The sequence below is a fragment of the Podarcis filfolensis genome, assembly GCF_964270895.1.
Source record: "Podarcis filfolensis genome assembly, chromosome: 2".
Lineage (NCBI taxonomy): Eukaryota > Metazoa > Chordata > Lepidosauria > Squamata > Lacertidae > Podarcis > Podarcis filfolensis.
The window spans coordinates 72,579,250-72,592,495 of record NC_139605.1 but is presented as its reverse complement, the minus strand read 5'-3'; the positions used below and the strand labels follow the sequence as shown (position 1 = coordinate 72,592,495).

At 43.9% G+C, this 13,246-nt stretch overlaps 1 protein-coding gene across 2 annotated transcripts in view; it reads left to right on the top strand.

Moving 5' to 3' along the window:
* Window positions 1-13,246, top strand: part of NSG2 (neuronal vesicle trafficking associated 2) — a 51,751-nt gene that overhangs the window by 18,441 nt on the left and 20,064 nt on the right. For both annotated transcript variants that reach the window (XM_083594238.1, XM_083594239.1), the window contains exon 3: window positions 8,969-9,088. In XM_083594238.1, coding sequence (XP_083450364.1) covers window positions 8,969-9,088 — 120 coding nt within the window. The remainder of the gene's footprint in view (window positions 1-8,968; window positions 9,089-13,246) is intronic.

The following is a 13,246-nucleotide window of genomic DNA, read 5'->3' as shown; positions in this document are numbered from 1 at the left end:
CGTACAATCCATAGTTCTGAGACCATGAAGTAGGTATAATTTAGCAAGTTGTGGAAAGGAGAAAGGAGAGGTTGCCTGTGAAGGATCCAGGGTGGAGTGAGACTTGCCAGCCCCTCTGGGATTGTTGGTGGGAAGGGCAGAGGAGTGCAGCTTCAGAATGAGATTGTAGTACATGCCTTTGGACCTCATCACCATCAGCTAGTTAGCAGGGGCTCAGGTGTTAGTGGAGACTGACCTGCAGGTAGGACACAAACTAGCTCTGAGGGAATCCTGCAAAGTATATGGGAGACATGCAAGAATGTGGGACTCCTTTTTGAACATCACACAGTACTGAGGCCTTTAACTGAGTCAACAGGAAAGTAAGATCTAGAGTTGGAGTCAAGTGATGTGAACGTGCCATTTAAGCCTTATTAACGACCATGATTTTGGAATGGCACTAGTCTGGCTCAGTGAGTATTGAAATCAGGCTGAGTTGCAGATCTCTTGGTGACTATAGGCAAGTCACTATCTCAGTCTCCATTCCTTGATATGAAGTATTCCTGTCTCATTCTGCGAGTCATATTAGTCACCGTAGAACCTTCTTGGAGAGGTTATAGCAGAAGTCATTAATGTTCTTACCTTCAAAGAGGAGCAGAAAGCCTCTTAGGTAATAGTCCTTAATTTAGCCTGGCCTGCTTTTAAATCTAGGTCAACCCAAGTTTATTTTTGTGAATGGCATGTTCTTGTTCTCTTTACCTACCCAATGGTTCTGTAAAGGGGCGTTTAGCAAACATTCCACGTGTTACTCAGCAGCAGGGACCCACACCTGTTCTTGAGCATCTGGTGCAATGTGTCTTGTGGGATCTCCTGCCTAGCATCAGATGTCACACTAGGAGCGTACGAAGAGGAAGCCCAGAACATTTGTCCTATCCTGATCCTGTTTCTTTTGTAACACCCATGACTTCTCCTCCTGTGAGCTGGAGCACTCTGTAGCCTAAGTTCATAATAAAACACTTCCATCATAGGTGAGGTTCTCTCCTTCAAGTCTCATGCTGAAACAATCCCTTATGTTTTGTGGCTCCTTGTGTGCGCGTTAGCTTTATTTTCTACCCGCCTATTCATAACTTCATTTTTACTAGGTTCTTTCAGAGAGCATTTTAAGTTCTACCCTTCTGCTTCAAGGGTATTGGGCAGGTGTTAATTGTTTTGCCTTGTTTGAATAGCCTGGGCAGTATCTAAAGGAAATCAGTAGAGTGAGCACATACACCATTATCGTCTAACCATTGGGCTCCGTCTCTGGAGGAGCACTGCTGTGAGATTGGAAGAATATAGGGGCTTAGGAAGCTGTCTTACAATGAGCCAGACCCCAGCTCCATCTACTGCAGAGTTGCCTATTTTTATTTATTTCATAAATGTATATACTGCTTGATCGTAGTTTACAAAAGCGGTTTACAAAAAGAATAAAACAATAAAATTATTGGTGAAAACAGCTACTCAAAACATTCAAATAATAATTACAAGAAAGCTAAAAACAGATTAAAACACATGGAGCACATGTCCACACCGACTAGCAGTGGCTCTCCAAGGTTTCAGGTGCCATACCTGGAGATGCTGGGGACTAAACTGGGTCTCTCCTGCAGGCAAAGTAGATGCTTTAACGCTGAGCCTTTCCCTAGGGAGGAGAAATGGAAGTATTGCCTGCTGGATCAAGTTTGGGAAGTGGGAAGACACAATGGGTGGTGGATGAATGGAGTGGGACATAAGAGGACCTCCAGGTTGCAATTTGGCATGCTCATGCTGGTTACAGATGAGCTATTGAATGTCAGGAACAGAGCCATTGGAATCCATCAGGCATCATCAAGTGTCATATTAGCACCTCTCCCGCCCCCAGGACTAACGGTGGGATGATGAACAGTTTGAAAGAAAGGGGGGGGGGAATACAACACTCTGAGATTTATTACATTTGGTTTCCTTAAAGGGAATTCTTCTGGAATGATTAATTAAGTTCCGAGTGAAAGATCTGAAAATAATTTGATTCTGCAAATGTATGTGTGTACATGATATACGGGCTTTGAGAAATCAGGTCTAATAAGAGAGAACGGTCGCCACATTTATTTATTTAACTTAAAACTGTGCTAGCCCATTTTCTATAAAAATATTCACAGTGTGTCTTTCAAAAGCAGTACATTAACATGGTATGATACAAACAGCAGACATAAAAAATAAACTACGGTGAATAAAACTCATTAAGATCTTAAAAAGCAGAGGAGCAGAAAGCAGTAAAATCTATAGGAGCGGCAGTAAAATAATTTGTAAAAAAACAATGAGCCTGCTAAGAGCCTTGGAGAACAAAGAGGTTTTTATGGAGGCAACGAGCTAAAAGTATCGGGGCTTCCACAATTGGTTGGGGGAATGGTATTCTGTAGGCAAGGTGCCACCACAGAGAAGCCCCTCTTCCCAGTTTCCACATGGTGCAAGTGCCATGAGGAGGACTTCTGAAGCAAATCTTAGGTATCAGACAGGTTCTTATTAAAGGTGGTGTTTTAGATGCCCTGCTCATAAATAATTTAGGGCTTAAAGGTAAAAACTAATTCTTATTCTTCTTCAATGATCGTTTGATAGTGGTAACAGCATACTATTAAATGTTCTTACATGATCTTTCATTACTGATGAATATGAGGTTCATGAAACTAGTTTTGGAAGATTCGAAAGACTGATGATAGCTCATAATCCCTCAAGAACAGAATTCCGCTGGCAGCATTTATTCCCCATCACGAGAACACCTTTAAGATCAGGTACAACTCCATGCATGTGCTTCTGGTTTATATTGCTTCCCCACCCCCCAGAGGAGTGTATACTTGAGGAAGGCTCCAAACTGTTTGCATGATGTAGGAAAATTAACTGTGTGAGATGGACCGCCATGTCTGTTCATTGATGGGAATTTGGTTATAGGTAAGCTGGCAGCTGCTGGAAGTTGAATGTATATAAACCTGCTCACAACAGAAAGCATTGTGAGTTATAATGGTAGCAAGGATGGCATGCTAAATACCAATGTACAATACTATATAGAGAAATTTTAATGGAGACCAAATGTAACTGAATGGAAGGAAAGTTCAATAATTAAATCCTTTATAGGCACTTTAATTATAAGGATTATATGAGCATGCAGCACACCTACAGGTCCAGGGTGAGGCAAGTTCCTTGTGCTCTCATGTAAATTAAAGTGAATCTGGGTTGTGGAATGGATCTGGCTGGCAGGCGGGATCCTAAGCGACCCTTTTGACTGGTGGGCAGGGCATCTGACATTACAGTATAGTGGTTATCAGTCATCTGGTGTCCGATGACACACTGTCAGAAGACCCTTTTCAACACTAGTTTGAATTCAGAAAAAGATGCTGATTTTTCAATTTGATAAAAATGTGACTTCTTGATGCAAAGAAAGTATTAATCTCCATAGCTACTTCTTGACATTTCTCACACTTAACATAATATATGATGTCAGCCTGGTAGGCCAAATGACCCACGAGCTGGAGGTCCACACCAGTGTGCTCAATGGTAGAAAGTGTGCAAATGGTAATGAAACATTTGGGGAGGGGTGTCAAGGCATAACTCCTCCTTATGAATGCATTTGATGAAGCAGACTCTTTGCCACACACATTTATGCAGTTCAGTTTCTGCTGTAATTAGGCAGTTTCTTCATGCAGGAAATTGAAGCATTAATTAAAGGCCCTGAGTTCAACGAAAGTCTATAAAACAAAAGTTCATCTAAACATGTGCAAATGCATTCCCCCTTACTGTTCAACAATCTACACATGTGGTCTGCCTTTCCAAGTCAAAGGCAAGCTTTCAAGCTGCCAACTCCTTCTTGAGAAATTATTCGCTGGCTATATGCTCTCTAAACATACAGCGGTACCTCGGGTTACAGACGCTTCAGGTTACAGACTCTGCTAACCCAGAAATAGTACCTCGGGTTAAGAACTTTGCTTCAGGATAAGAACAGAAATCGCGCGTCGGCAGCGGGAGGACCCATTAGCTAAAGTGATACCTCAGGTTAAGAACAGTTTCAGGTTTAGAATGGACCTCCAGAACGAATTAGGTTCTTAACCCGAGGTACCACTGTACTTGCAATGTGTGCAAAATTCAGTCCCAGTGTGACGCATTCCCAGGTAAGTGCGCATAGGAGCCTTAGTACATCTTGTATCTCCTTGATTTCCAAAGTACATTAATAGATGCTTGATGTCCTTGAGTATGGGAGGGAAGTCCTCCTGTATCGATTCCAATAGGTCATCTACAAACCAGATATAAATTAAACAAGGGAATAAAAGAGTTAAAGGAATACTAAGGGATTACACCTGGAAAGAAGTCAGACACTACAGAGGGAAAATGGATGCTCTGGCAGAGCTTCTGCATTGCATTTAATGATGAGATAGTGGGATATGTACCTCCACACGCTGCAGAGCTGCAAGGGCCTGGGTGATATGCCTGATTGGTTTATAAATAGAACACAGATGCATTTTCTGAAGAACATTACTTAGCAGGTGCTAATGGGACACTTCTATAATTAATGGTCCAGGCTGCACAAAGGGCATGGAGAAAACAAATGGAACGCTGCCTTAGGGCCCAGCTAGGAGCAGAAGACACTGCAGCAAGGAACAAAGCATGAGAGAGGGATGTGAACACTGCTTGGTGCCTTTACGGCTGGCATAACCAGCAGGCAAGACTGCAGAGCTCAGAGATCTTATGGTATTTCAAAAGCTCTCTCTGTATTTTGGCCATCTGTGGTTTTTTGTTGGGGAGTTTTTGGGTGCAGATTCTGCACAAATAATCTCCACATGCAACGAGCAGTGTGAAATTCTCTCGTTTTGTCAAATCGTTCCTAATAAAGGATAAAGATTCTCTCATGCTACGCTACCTGTCAAACCACAGAGTGTGGTGGTGCTCTCAACAAGGTATTCCCTACTGATGTTAAAAGCAAGACAGGGTTGTTCCTTCAAATATTTGGATCCTCCGCCATTTTGTTTGTTAGCAAATGGCAACATGCCAGTTACGTTTCTGTAGCAGTATTTTAGGGCCTGTGGTTCATATGGAAGACACTTAACTATGTTACAGCTGGTTTCAAGTATACGGCTGTCTGATCTACAGTACTGGGAACAGCTTCATGTGAGCTAGGGGAAATGATGTCAAAAGCATGTCAGCAACACATATAAGGCAACCTGTGTATTCAGGGTCAAACTGATGCATGCTGGAGTCAGGATTATCATGCTAATTCAGAATGCTAAAGTCAAAGGCCAGGGGTTGACTAGACAAATGAGAATCGGGCAGAACTGGATAGTTACTACTAAAGTGATGCAAGTTGTCAGGATCCACATGAGTATCTGCTCAGTATATGAAGGCTTGGAGTCTGTGATGGATTGGTGGTGGTAGAGGCTTTTTCTTACTGGCAGACTCCCTTGTGAAGAAGAGGTCCCTTTTAAAAGACTGTCAGTAGGCTGCCACCAGATAGGATAAACATCCAGCCCCACCCTCTGGTTTGTCTAACTGCTTGGGGGACTTTCTGCTCCCCTACATCCAGCCCAGCTCTTGGAGGAAAAAAATATGGTTTGGATTTGCTCTCCCAAAGGACATAGAACTTAATAAAACCTCCCCCAGTCTCTGGGACATTTTTTTTAATGTTCTTTTTTTTTTACTTCTAAAAAGAGTTTCATAAAAAATAACAACAAAGCAGCAGATCAGTCCTGCTTTGTGGCAATGCAAGGCAGAAATCAGACTGTGAACAGGGTGAGATTCTGACTGGATACCAGGGAAACTAAGGCAATACAGTCATGTTGTTGTCGTTTAGTCATTTAGTCGTGTCCAACTCTTCGTGACCCCATGGATCAGAGCTTGCCAGGCACTCCTCCCACAGTTTGGTCAAACTCATGTTCATAGCTTCGAGAACACTGTCCAACCATCTCGAATACAGTCATACCTCGGGTTAAAGTCGCTTCAGGTTGAGCATTTTCAGGTTGCACTCTGCGGCGACCCGAAAGTAACGGAACGGGTTACTTCCGTGTTTCACCGCCCGCGCATGTGCAGACGCTCAAAATGACATCATGCGCATGCGCAGAAGTGGCGAATCATGACCTGCAGACGCGGGTTGCATTCTGCTCAGGATGTGAACGGGGCTCCAGAACGGATCCCGTTCGCATCCAGAGGTACCACTGTACAAAGTAGGGAAGGACTCAGGCTTTGCTCAGGAAACACAGAACTCCCATGTTGCTTCAGCAAGGACAAAACTGAGACTCAGCCCTAAATAGTAGCAGCCCTATATAGTAGCAGCTGTATCCTGATTGTTAGCCCCCCCATTGGAAGATACTGCTTTGCTTAAAGGCACAGTAGTCTCCTAGTATGGTGGACCCTCTGGTCTCACTGCGTCTTCAGTGAAGTTCTCTGCATCTATGAATGGCAGTGTCACAGCCTCTCGTGATGTTGCTGTGCTTCTAGGGCTGGCTCTGCATGGCTTTCTGCTTTTGGTTCAGAGTCCCCAGCTCCATCACCCAAAGAGGAATCTGACTCCTGGCCCCTGACAAAACCAACAGATGAATGTACAAACCTTTGCTTGATGCTTTTCATTGTCATTTTACATGCCTTCTGACATCTGATCTGGATGCTGCCATTAGGGCAGAACAAGTGAGATCCTGTCTGCAAATAACTGCTCTGCTCAGAGGTGTGCCCACTTGCTGCCAGAACAAGTTCAAAATGTTACTGTTAGCATTTCATGGATCAAAACAGAACAGGGCCTACATCTGAGTAGCTGGGCATAGGATTGCACTGCCAATTAAAAAGCAGATAACTTCAGAGTGACAGGAGGAAGACTAGTTACGAAGGGGCAGGGCAAGGGGAGAATTATTGATTGATGATTTTTAATTATAAGCCACCTTTCATCAAAGAATCACAGGGCAAATTACAAAATATGACAGAGAGGAGATTGCTGTCAGTTCATCCTACTTAAATCTCTCAGCATACTTCTCTCTCTCTCTCTCCCTCTCCCACTCGCTATCTCTCTCTTGGCAAGGTGAAACATTGAAAATGACTTCCTTGTTGATAAGTCCTAGTGGTTCACTCCTTATCAGTGCTCACTCTAAGAGCTCCTTTTTCAGAAAAACGAAAAGGATCAGCAGTCACTCCTGTGAGTTCTTAGTTGTAGGTGAGAAGGGTGGGCTACTGACGATAAGAGCTTTTCCGGCTCGTGGGTTTTAAAATGATTCAAGTGTTTGGAACGAGGTGAAAGCAAGTAGCCAGCCATGCTGCTGAGGGAGGTTCTTATGAACAACACCATGTAAATCTAGAACACAAATCCTGGATGGAAAATCTAAATACTTGCTTAGTTATTCACACAGTGGTGTTCACTCCTGGAAAAAAAACAGCAACAGAAAAAAAGACTTTCTTCTCTCAAATATATTTAATTTTATTTTCCCTTTCAGCTAAAAATGGGCTCCCAAGGTGACCCATTGAAGTTAAAATGCAATACAAAACACAATGAAGACCTGGGAAGCATGTGTGTATTGTATAAGTGAACCAAAATGACCAGCATTAAGGCTGGCTGCTCTTTGGGGTGGGGAGTCAAGGAATATGGCAGACAGGACCCAAATTAGTTTTATACAAGAGCAGAGGAAGAAGGATCTATATCAGAGATGGGGAAGCTTTTTGAACCTAAGGACCACATTCCCTTCTGGACAACCTTTCAAAAGTCAAATGCCAGCGATAGGCAGGGCTAGAGGCAAAGCGAGATGAGCGAAACATGCAAATTTGCCTTTGAACATTAAGCTAGTTTTGCCACACTCTCGTATACCCATCTCTATCTTTCATCTAGACAAGCAAGTTCAGTGACATGCTCCAACCAGGCAAAAATACTTAGGGTATGAAGCAGGGAAGGCTGTTGCCTGTGGAGAGGAGGTGCAGCCTCAGAAGAATTCTGAGGGCCAGACAGAAAGGTGTGGAGGGCCGCACCTGCTCCCCAAGCCTGCGGTTCCCCACCTCTGGTCTATATGGAGCTTTAAGGCTTAAAATGGAAGCTCTCTGTTCTCTGACATCTTTCATCTATGAATTTCTGCCCCTCTGGTCTCTATTGAGGCAGGAAAGACACAGTGCAAAGAGGCCATGATATAGTTTAGTTGCACTACATGTTATGGAGGGGAAGAAGGGGACTCAGCAAAGAGGCCACCATCTCCACCAGTAGCTCCTTGTAACGTTTGGTTCCAACCTTAGTTAGACTGCAAATTATCAGCACTGATCTGGATTCAGGTTGCTGAAATATCCACAGAGGGCAGAGCAGTAAATGAAAAATATACAGTAGGATGCAGTTTATTAGGAAGACAAAGCTGGAGATGACAGATTATTACTACATTTGCACCCCAACTTTTTTCAGAAGAGCAGAAGGTGGCATAGATGATTCTCCCCTCTTCACTTTGTCTTCATAACAACCTTGTGGGGTTGGACGCACTGAGATACAGTAATTGTTCCCTGGTCACCCAGTGAGCTTCAGGGAGATAGGTTTTTGAGAGCAGGTAGATGGAAGGAGTCAGTTGGAATGATGCTGGTTAGCATTGCCAAGTGGTTGCAAGGCTAGTGCCACAATCTGGGTCCCAAGTAACTTGAACAGCATCAAGAGTGTGGAGCACCCAGATCTTCCATGCCCCAAATTGGCATGCTGTTTCTGCATAGCTATCTGGGGGAGAAAAGAAGCAGGCTTCTGTTGAGCCCTACGCAGATCCTACCACATGTAGGATGCTCATGCACTTAAAACAAACATTCCATCTTTCAGAGTTGTGAGGTTTCAATGATGCACTTAGTTGACCTCCTCCTCCTTGCTTTTTAGAAATAAAAAATATGTTGATTGCAGCATACATGAGGTTATCTGAGGAGAGGGTTTGTGGGAAAGTAACATTTCTGTCAACAAAACCGTGCTTGCTTTGTTCTGAAAGCTTAAGATGTCAACATTTGCTCCTAGGTGATTGTGAAAACGAGAACAGAATATCAACCAGACCAGAAGAACAAAGGAAAACTCAGAGTGCCCAAAATTGCTGAATTCACAGTCAGTTTCACTGATGGTGTAACAGAAAGATTAAAGGTAAGAAATGCTAATTGCTAACTGGCTATATTCAGTGCTAATTACCATGGAATAATTAATAGATGACAGTTGCCTTGATTCTGGTTTTAAAATAGCACAACTTGGTCCCATAGTGCATTATGCTGGGGTCATGGGGTCAGAATTCTCAACGTGATTTTGTTCTTTGGATTTATTTTTATTTTCTTACATTTATATCCCATTTTACTTCCATTGTGGAACCCAAGGTAGTGTACATGGAGGGTTCTCATGAGAGCCAGTGCGGTGTAGTGGTAAAGAGCGGTAGTCTCGTAATCTGGGGAACCGGGTTCGCGTCTCCGCTCCTCCACATGCAGCTGCTGGGTGACCTTGGGCCAGTCACACTTCTTTGAAGTCTCTCAGCCCCACTCACCTCACAGAGTGTTTGTTGTGGGGGAGGAAGAGAAAGGAGAATGTTAGCCGCTTTGAGACTCCTGAAGGGGAGTGAAAGGCGGGATATCAAATCCAAACTCCTCTTCTTCTTTTCTTCTTCTTCTTCTTCTTCTTCTTCTTCTTCTTCTTCTTCTTCTTCTTCTTCTTCTCAGGTGGCCACTCTTCCTGGCACCGGCCAGACCTGTTCCTCCTTAGCTTCAGCTTCAAGTTATCAGCCTTCAGCCCCTACTCCAAGACCTAGGCAGGGACTACAGCTGCACAAAAGCAGCTGTGGGGTGGGGAGGAGATTGGATCAGTCATGACATGGGGCAAAGGGGTTCAGCCCACCCCCCCATACTGTGGTTCCAGCTGCTAGCTCCCTCCAGCTGCTGCTAGTCACAGAAGGGGGAGAATATGAGCACAAAAATGTATTGTTTGTGGAAGGGAGAGGAGAATTGACCCTTCTCCCCCTGTACTGCAACCCTGATCCAGATTACCCCTCCCTTTGGCTGCTTTTTGAAGACCAAACTGACATTGGAAGCAAGCAAGGATCTTGTGGCACATTAAAGACTAGCCCATTTATGATGACATAAGCCTTTGTGGACCACAACTTGCATTAACAGATGCATTTCAAGATCCAGTCCCAGAACTCCAACATAACATGATGTGTGGCCCTCAGTGCTGGTCCAAGGTGTTTAATTTTGCAGCCCTTCCCAAACCTGGAAAGCATAAGGTACTTGGCTTTCACAACGCACTTCTAGAATTAAATTTTTTCGCGAAAGAGCCAGACATTAGCTCTAATGTCGATCTTGCAGATGCTTTTCAGAGCAGGTGGGTGGGTGATCCAATGAGGAAACTGTGTGTGAAGGTTGGGGTGGGCCTTTTTAAATGGCCAGGAAGCAAAACCAATTGAAGCCTGCAGGCTCAGTTGGTCCTGCCCCCTGAGGAGCGCCTGTCCCAGAAGCTGCCTGCCATTGGCCAATTTGGCAGGTGGGATCAATTCTCCTGACTGGCAAAGAAGCCCGTTTTTGACCCCTGCCAACCAAGAGAAGAGTTTGCACAACCCTCCTCTGCTGGGTCAGTGTTCGGGGTGGCCAGTGGCCAGCCTGCAATGCTGTTTGTAGCTTTAAAGTGGTAAGCAGACTTCTCTGACTTCCTCTATGCCAGTGATGGCCAAACTCGGCCCTCCAGCTGCTTTGGGAATACAATTCCCATCATCCTTGACCACTGGTCCTATTAGCTAGGGATGATGGGAGTTCTAGTCCCCAAACAGCCGGAGGGCCAAGTTTGGCCATCACTGCTCTATGCTATGCCATAATCAATACTAAAACTGTAAAGCTGTGCCAGAGCAAAGAAGGTTCCCCAATTGTCCTGGTGCTGCTGCAGATGATGCCATAATTCTTGCTCTGGAAAAAAACACCCTGGAATTGCACTTCCTTGCATTCCACCTCCCCTGCACTGCTGCTGAGATCAACGAAGCATCAGATTGACTACAGAAAGGAGTTCTCCCTTTGCTTTTTTATGAGTGCAGTGGTAGAATCAACTCTTTCCCCTCCTCAACCTGACAGTTTCATTTCCAAGCCCTTTCCTTTCTCCATAGTCCATATGATTTCTATTCCATGCCTCTCAGTGTCACTTATTAATCGTCCATCATAGCAACTGCCAGCAGATAAGGTTGTAAGCTTCTCCTGCCTGTTTTTCATAAGGCTCACATGCACCATATTAACTTTGCGGTATTATTTCCTGACCAAAATGAGCTGAGATAATAGATTATATTTTATTGCCTTCTGTACTTCTCCTGTACTGAACCCAGTGCATATTTTAGGCAAGTTATTAAATATACCTCCCTCTGGTTATGTGCATATCTATTATCTAGAGCTGATGAAATCATCTTGCATTTGTGTTTTTGTAGCGGGAAGGAAAAGAGTAAAATGCTTAAGTTTTATTAACTCAGCTTTTGGCGATGGGTAGATAGATAATAGTCGTAGAGACATTACAAATCTGATCATCATATTTTCTGTTGCTGGGTGGATGCTCTCTCAATGGCCCTCCAGTGAGCAATGTGCTAGAAATTTCATTTCCACCTTCCTGTAATATTACAGTAAAATATGGAACGCTTATACATACACAGAGGCCATGCCTTCATCTTCTCTAAATTGGTGCATGATTTGGCTCTATAGATATTTTCTAGGCCAAATGAGTCATCATCCCATTGACTGGAATAGGAGTGACAATAATCCAAGCTGTCTAGAGAGATCCCTGAGTGAAGAGGGGGGGGGGGGAGAGATTTTTCTCTTAAAGTTCACAATGTGATTTTGAATTTGATTAGGGGTGCAATTCCAGGCATATTTTACTGAGAAACACCCCACCCCATGCTCAATGGAACTTACAAGTAGGAGTGTATGGAATGGCATCCTTAGTTATGCTTACGCGCAGCTCTAAATCATTTCTGGCTCTTGTAAGAGAATCCTGAAAGACTGTGTCAGTAGAAGATAAAAAAGGAAGGGACTTGCTTCTGGCTTTTCCTGCCATGCCATTGCCAAGTGAGCAATACCACTTCAGGGGATCAGTGATGTAGGAATACTGCAAAGTCTGCCTCTTCTCCTTTACCATGAAGGGAAAGGAGCAGCTGACATTGCTTCACCTCTTCCTGATGAGCTGTTGAAGCCTTTCCCCCTCCCTCTCTTGAGAAAACGGTTGCCAGGGTTCTCTGCACTCTGCAAAATATTCTGCACCAAGAAAAGCTGCATTCAAGCCTGTCTGAAATATGCAAATCAAGACAAATGTTCAAATTTGCTTATTTTGCATAATGAGCTGCGGTGTTGTTATCAGGGCGGAAGGGCAGGAACTCTGGAGGGTATTCATGCTCCCCTGACTCCTGGAGTTCTTTTTCAAGCTCCCTTCCCTGTGCCTCTGGGCCTTCAGAAATTTCAGCTGATGGTACGTATGCATTGTCAAGCATATCTCTGCTTTCAGAAGCATGCCGTTTTTCAAAAAACCCAAACCTGAGGCTTTGCACTCACTATTACAGGGTGTGCTTCATGTGCATGTTTCATGGCATAGACACTCCCTTAACCATTGCCTTCAAACAGCCTGACATACAAGAATGGCTATATCTTTTATTTAGAAAACTCTACCCTTTGCAGAAGTGAAGACAGAAACCCCAAGTAAAGCTCCCAAAGCAATAACGTGAAAACCAAAAGTCTCTGAGAGCCTTTCATGGCTAAGAACGGCAGTTGTAGAAGCGGAAGTAGGTTTCATGCATTCCCAGGATGCAAATTGGCACCTTCGTTATATCTCAGTCTGTTGGCTCTGCTGGAAGAAGAGCTTGCGGAAGCTAGGGAGGCAAAGTGAGAGGGTGTTTGCTTTCCAGTTTGTTTTCTTCCAAGTGTTTTGTGTCCAGCTTTTAAAATAAGTTTATATGGTTTAGATAAAAAGAACACCAACAATAAAAACACACTTGTTTGTATTAAGAGCATAGCAGCTTTTAAAACCAACATAAACTGATTGTCCAGAAAGAGAGAATTCCATAGCTGTGGTGCTACCACTGAGAAGGCCCTGCCACTGGTCTCTCCCCTCCTTGAATCTCTGCTAAAGATGGGCCAGAGAAAAGGGCCTGTGACCCTAATCTTAAGATTGGCTGGTTCACAGGGGCAAAGCTGGTCCTTAAGCTAACCTGACCCCAGGCTATTCAGGCCTCTAATTGTTAAAACTTAAGACTAACATTCACATTGACCCTGGAAACAAACTGATAACCAATGTCATGTGCTT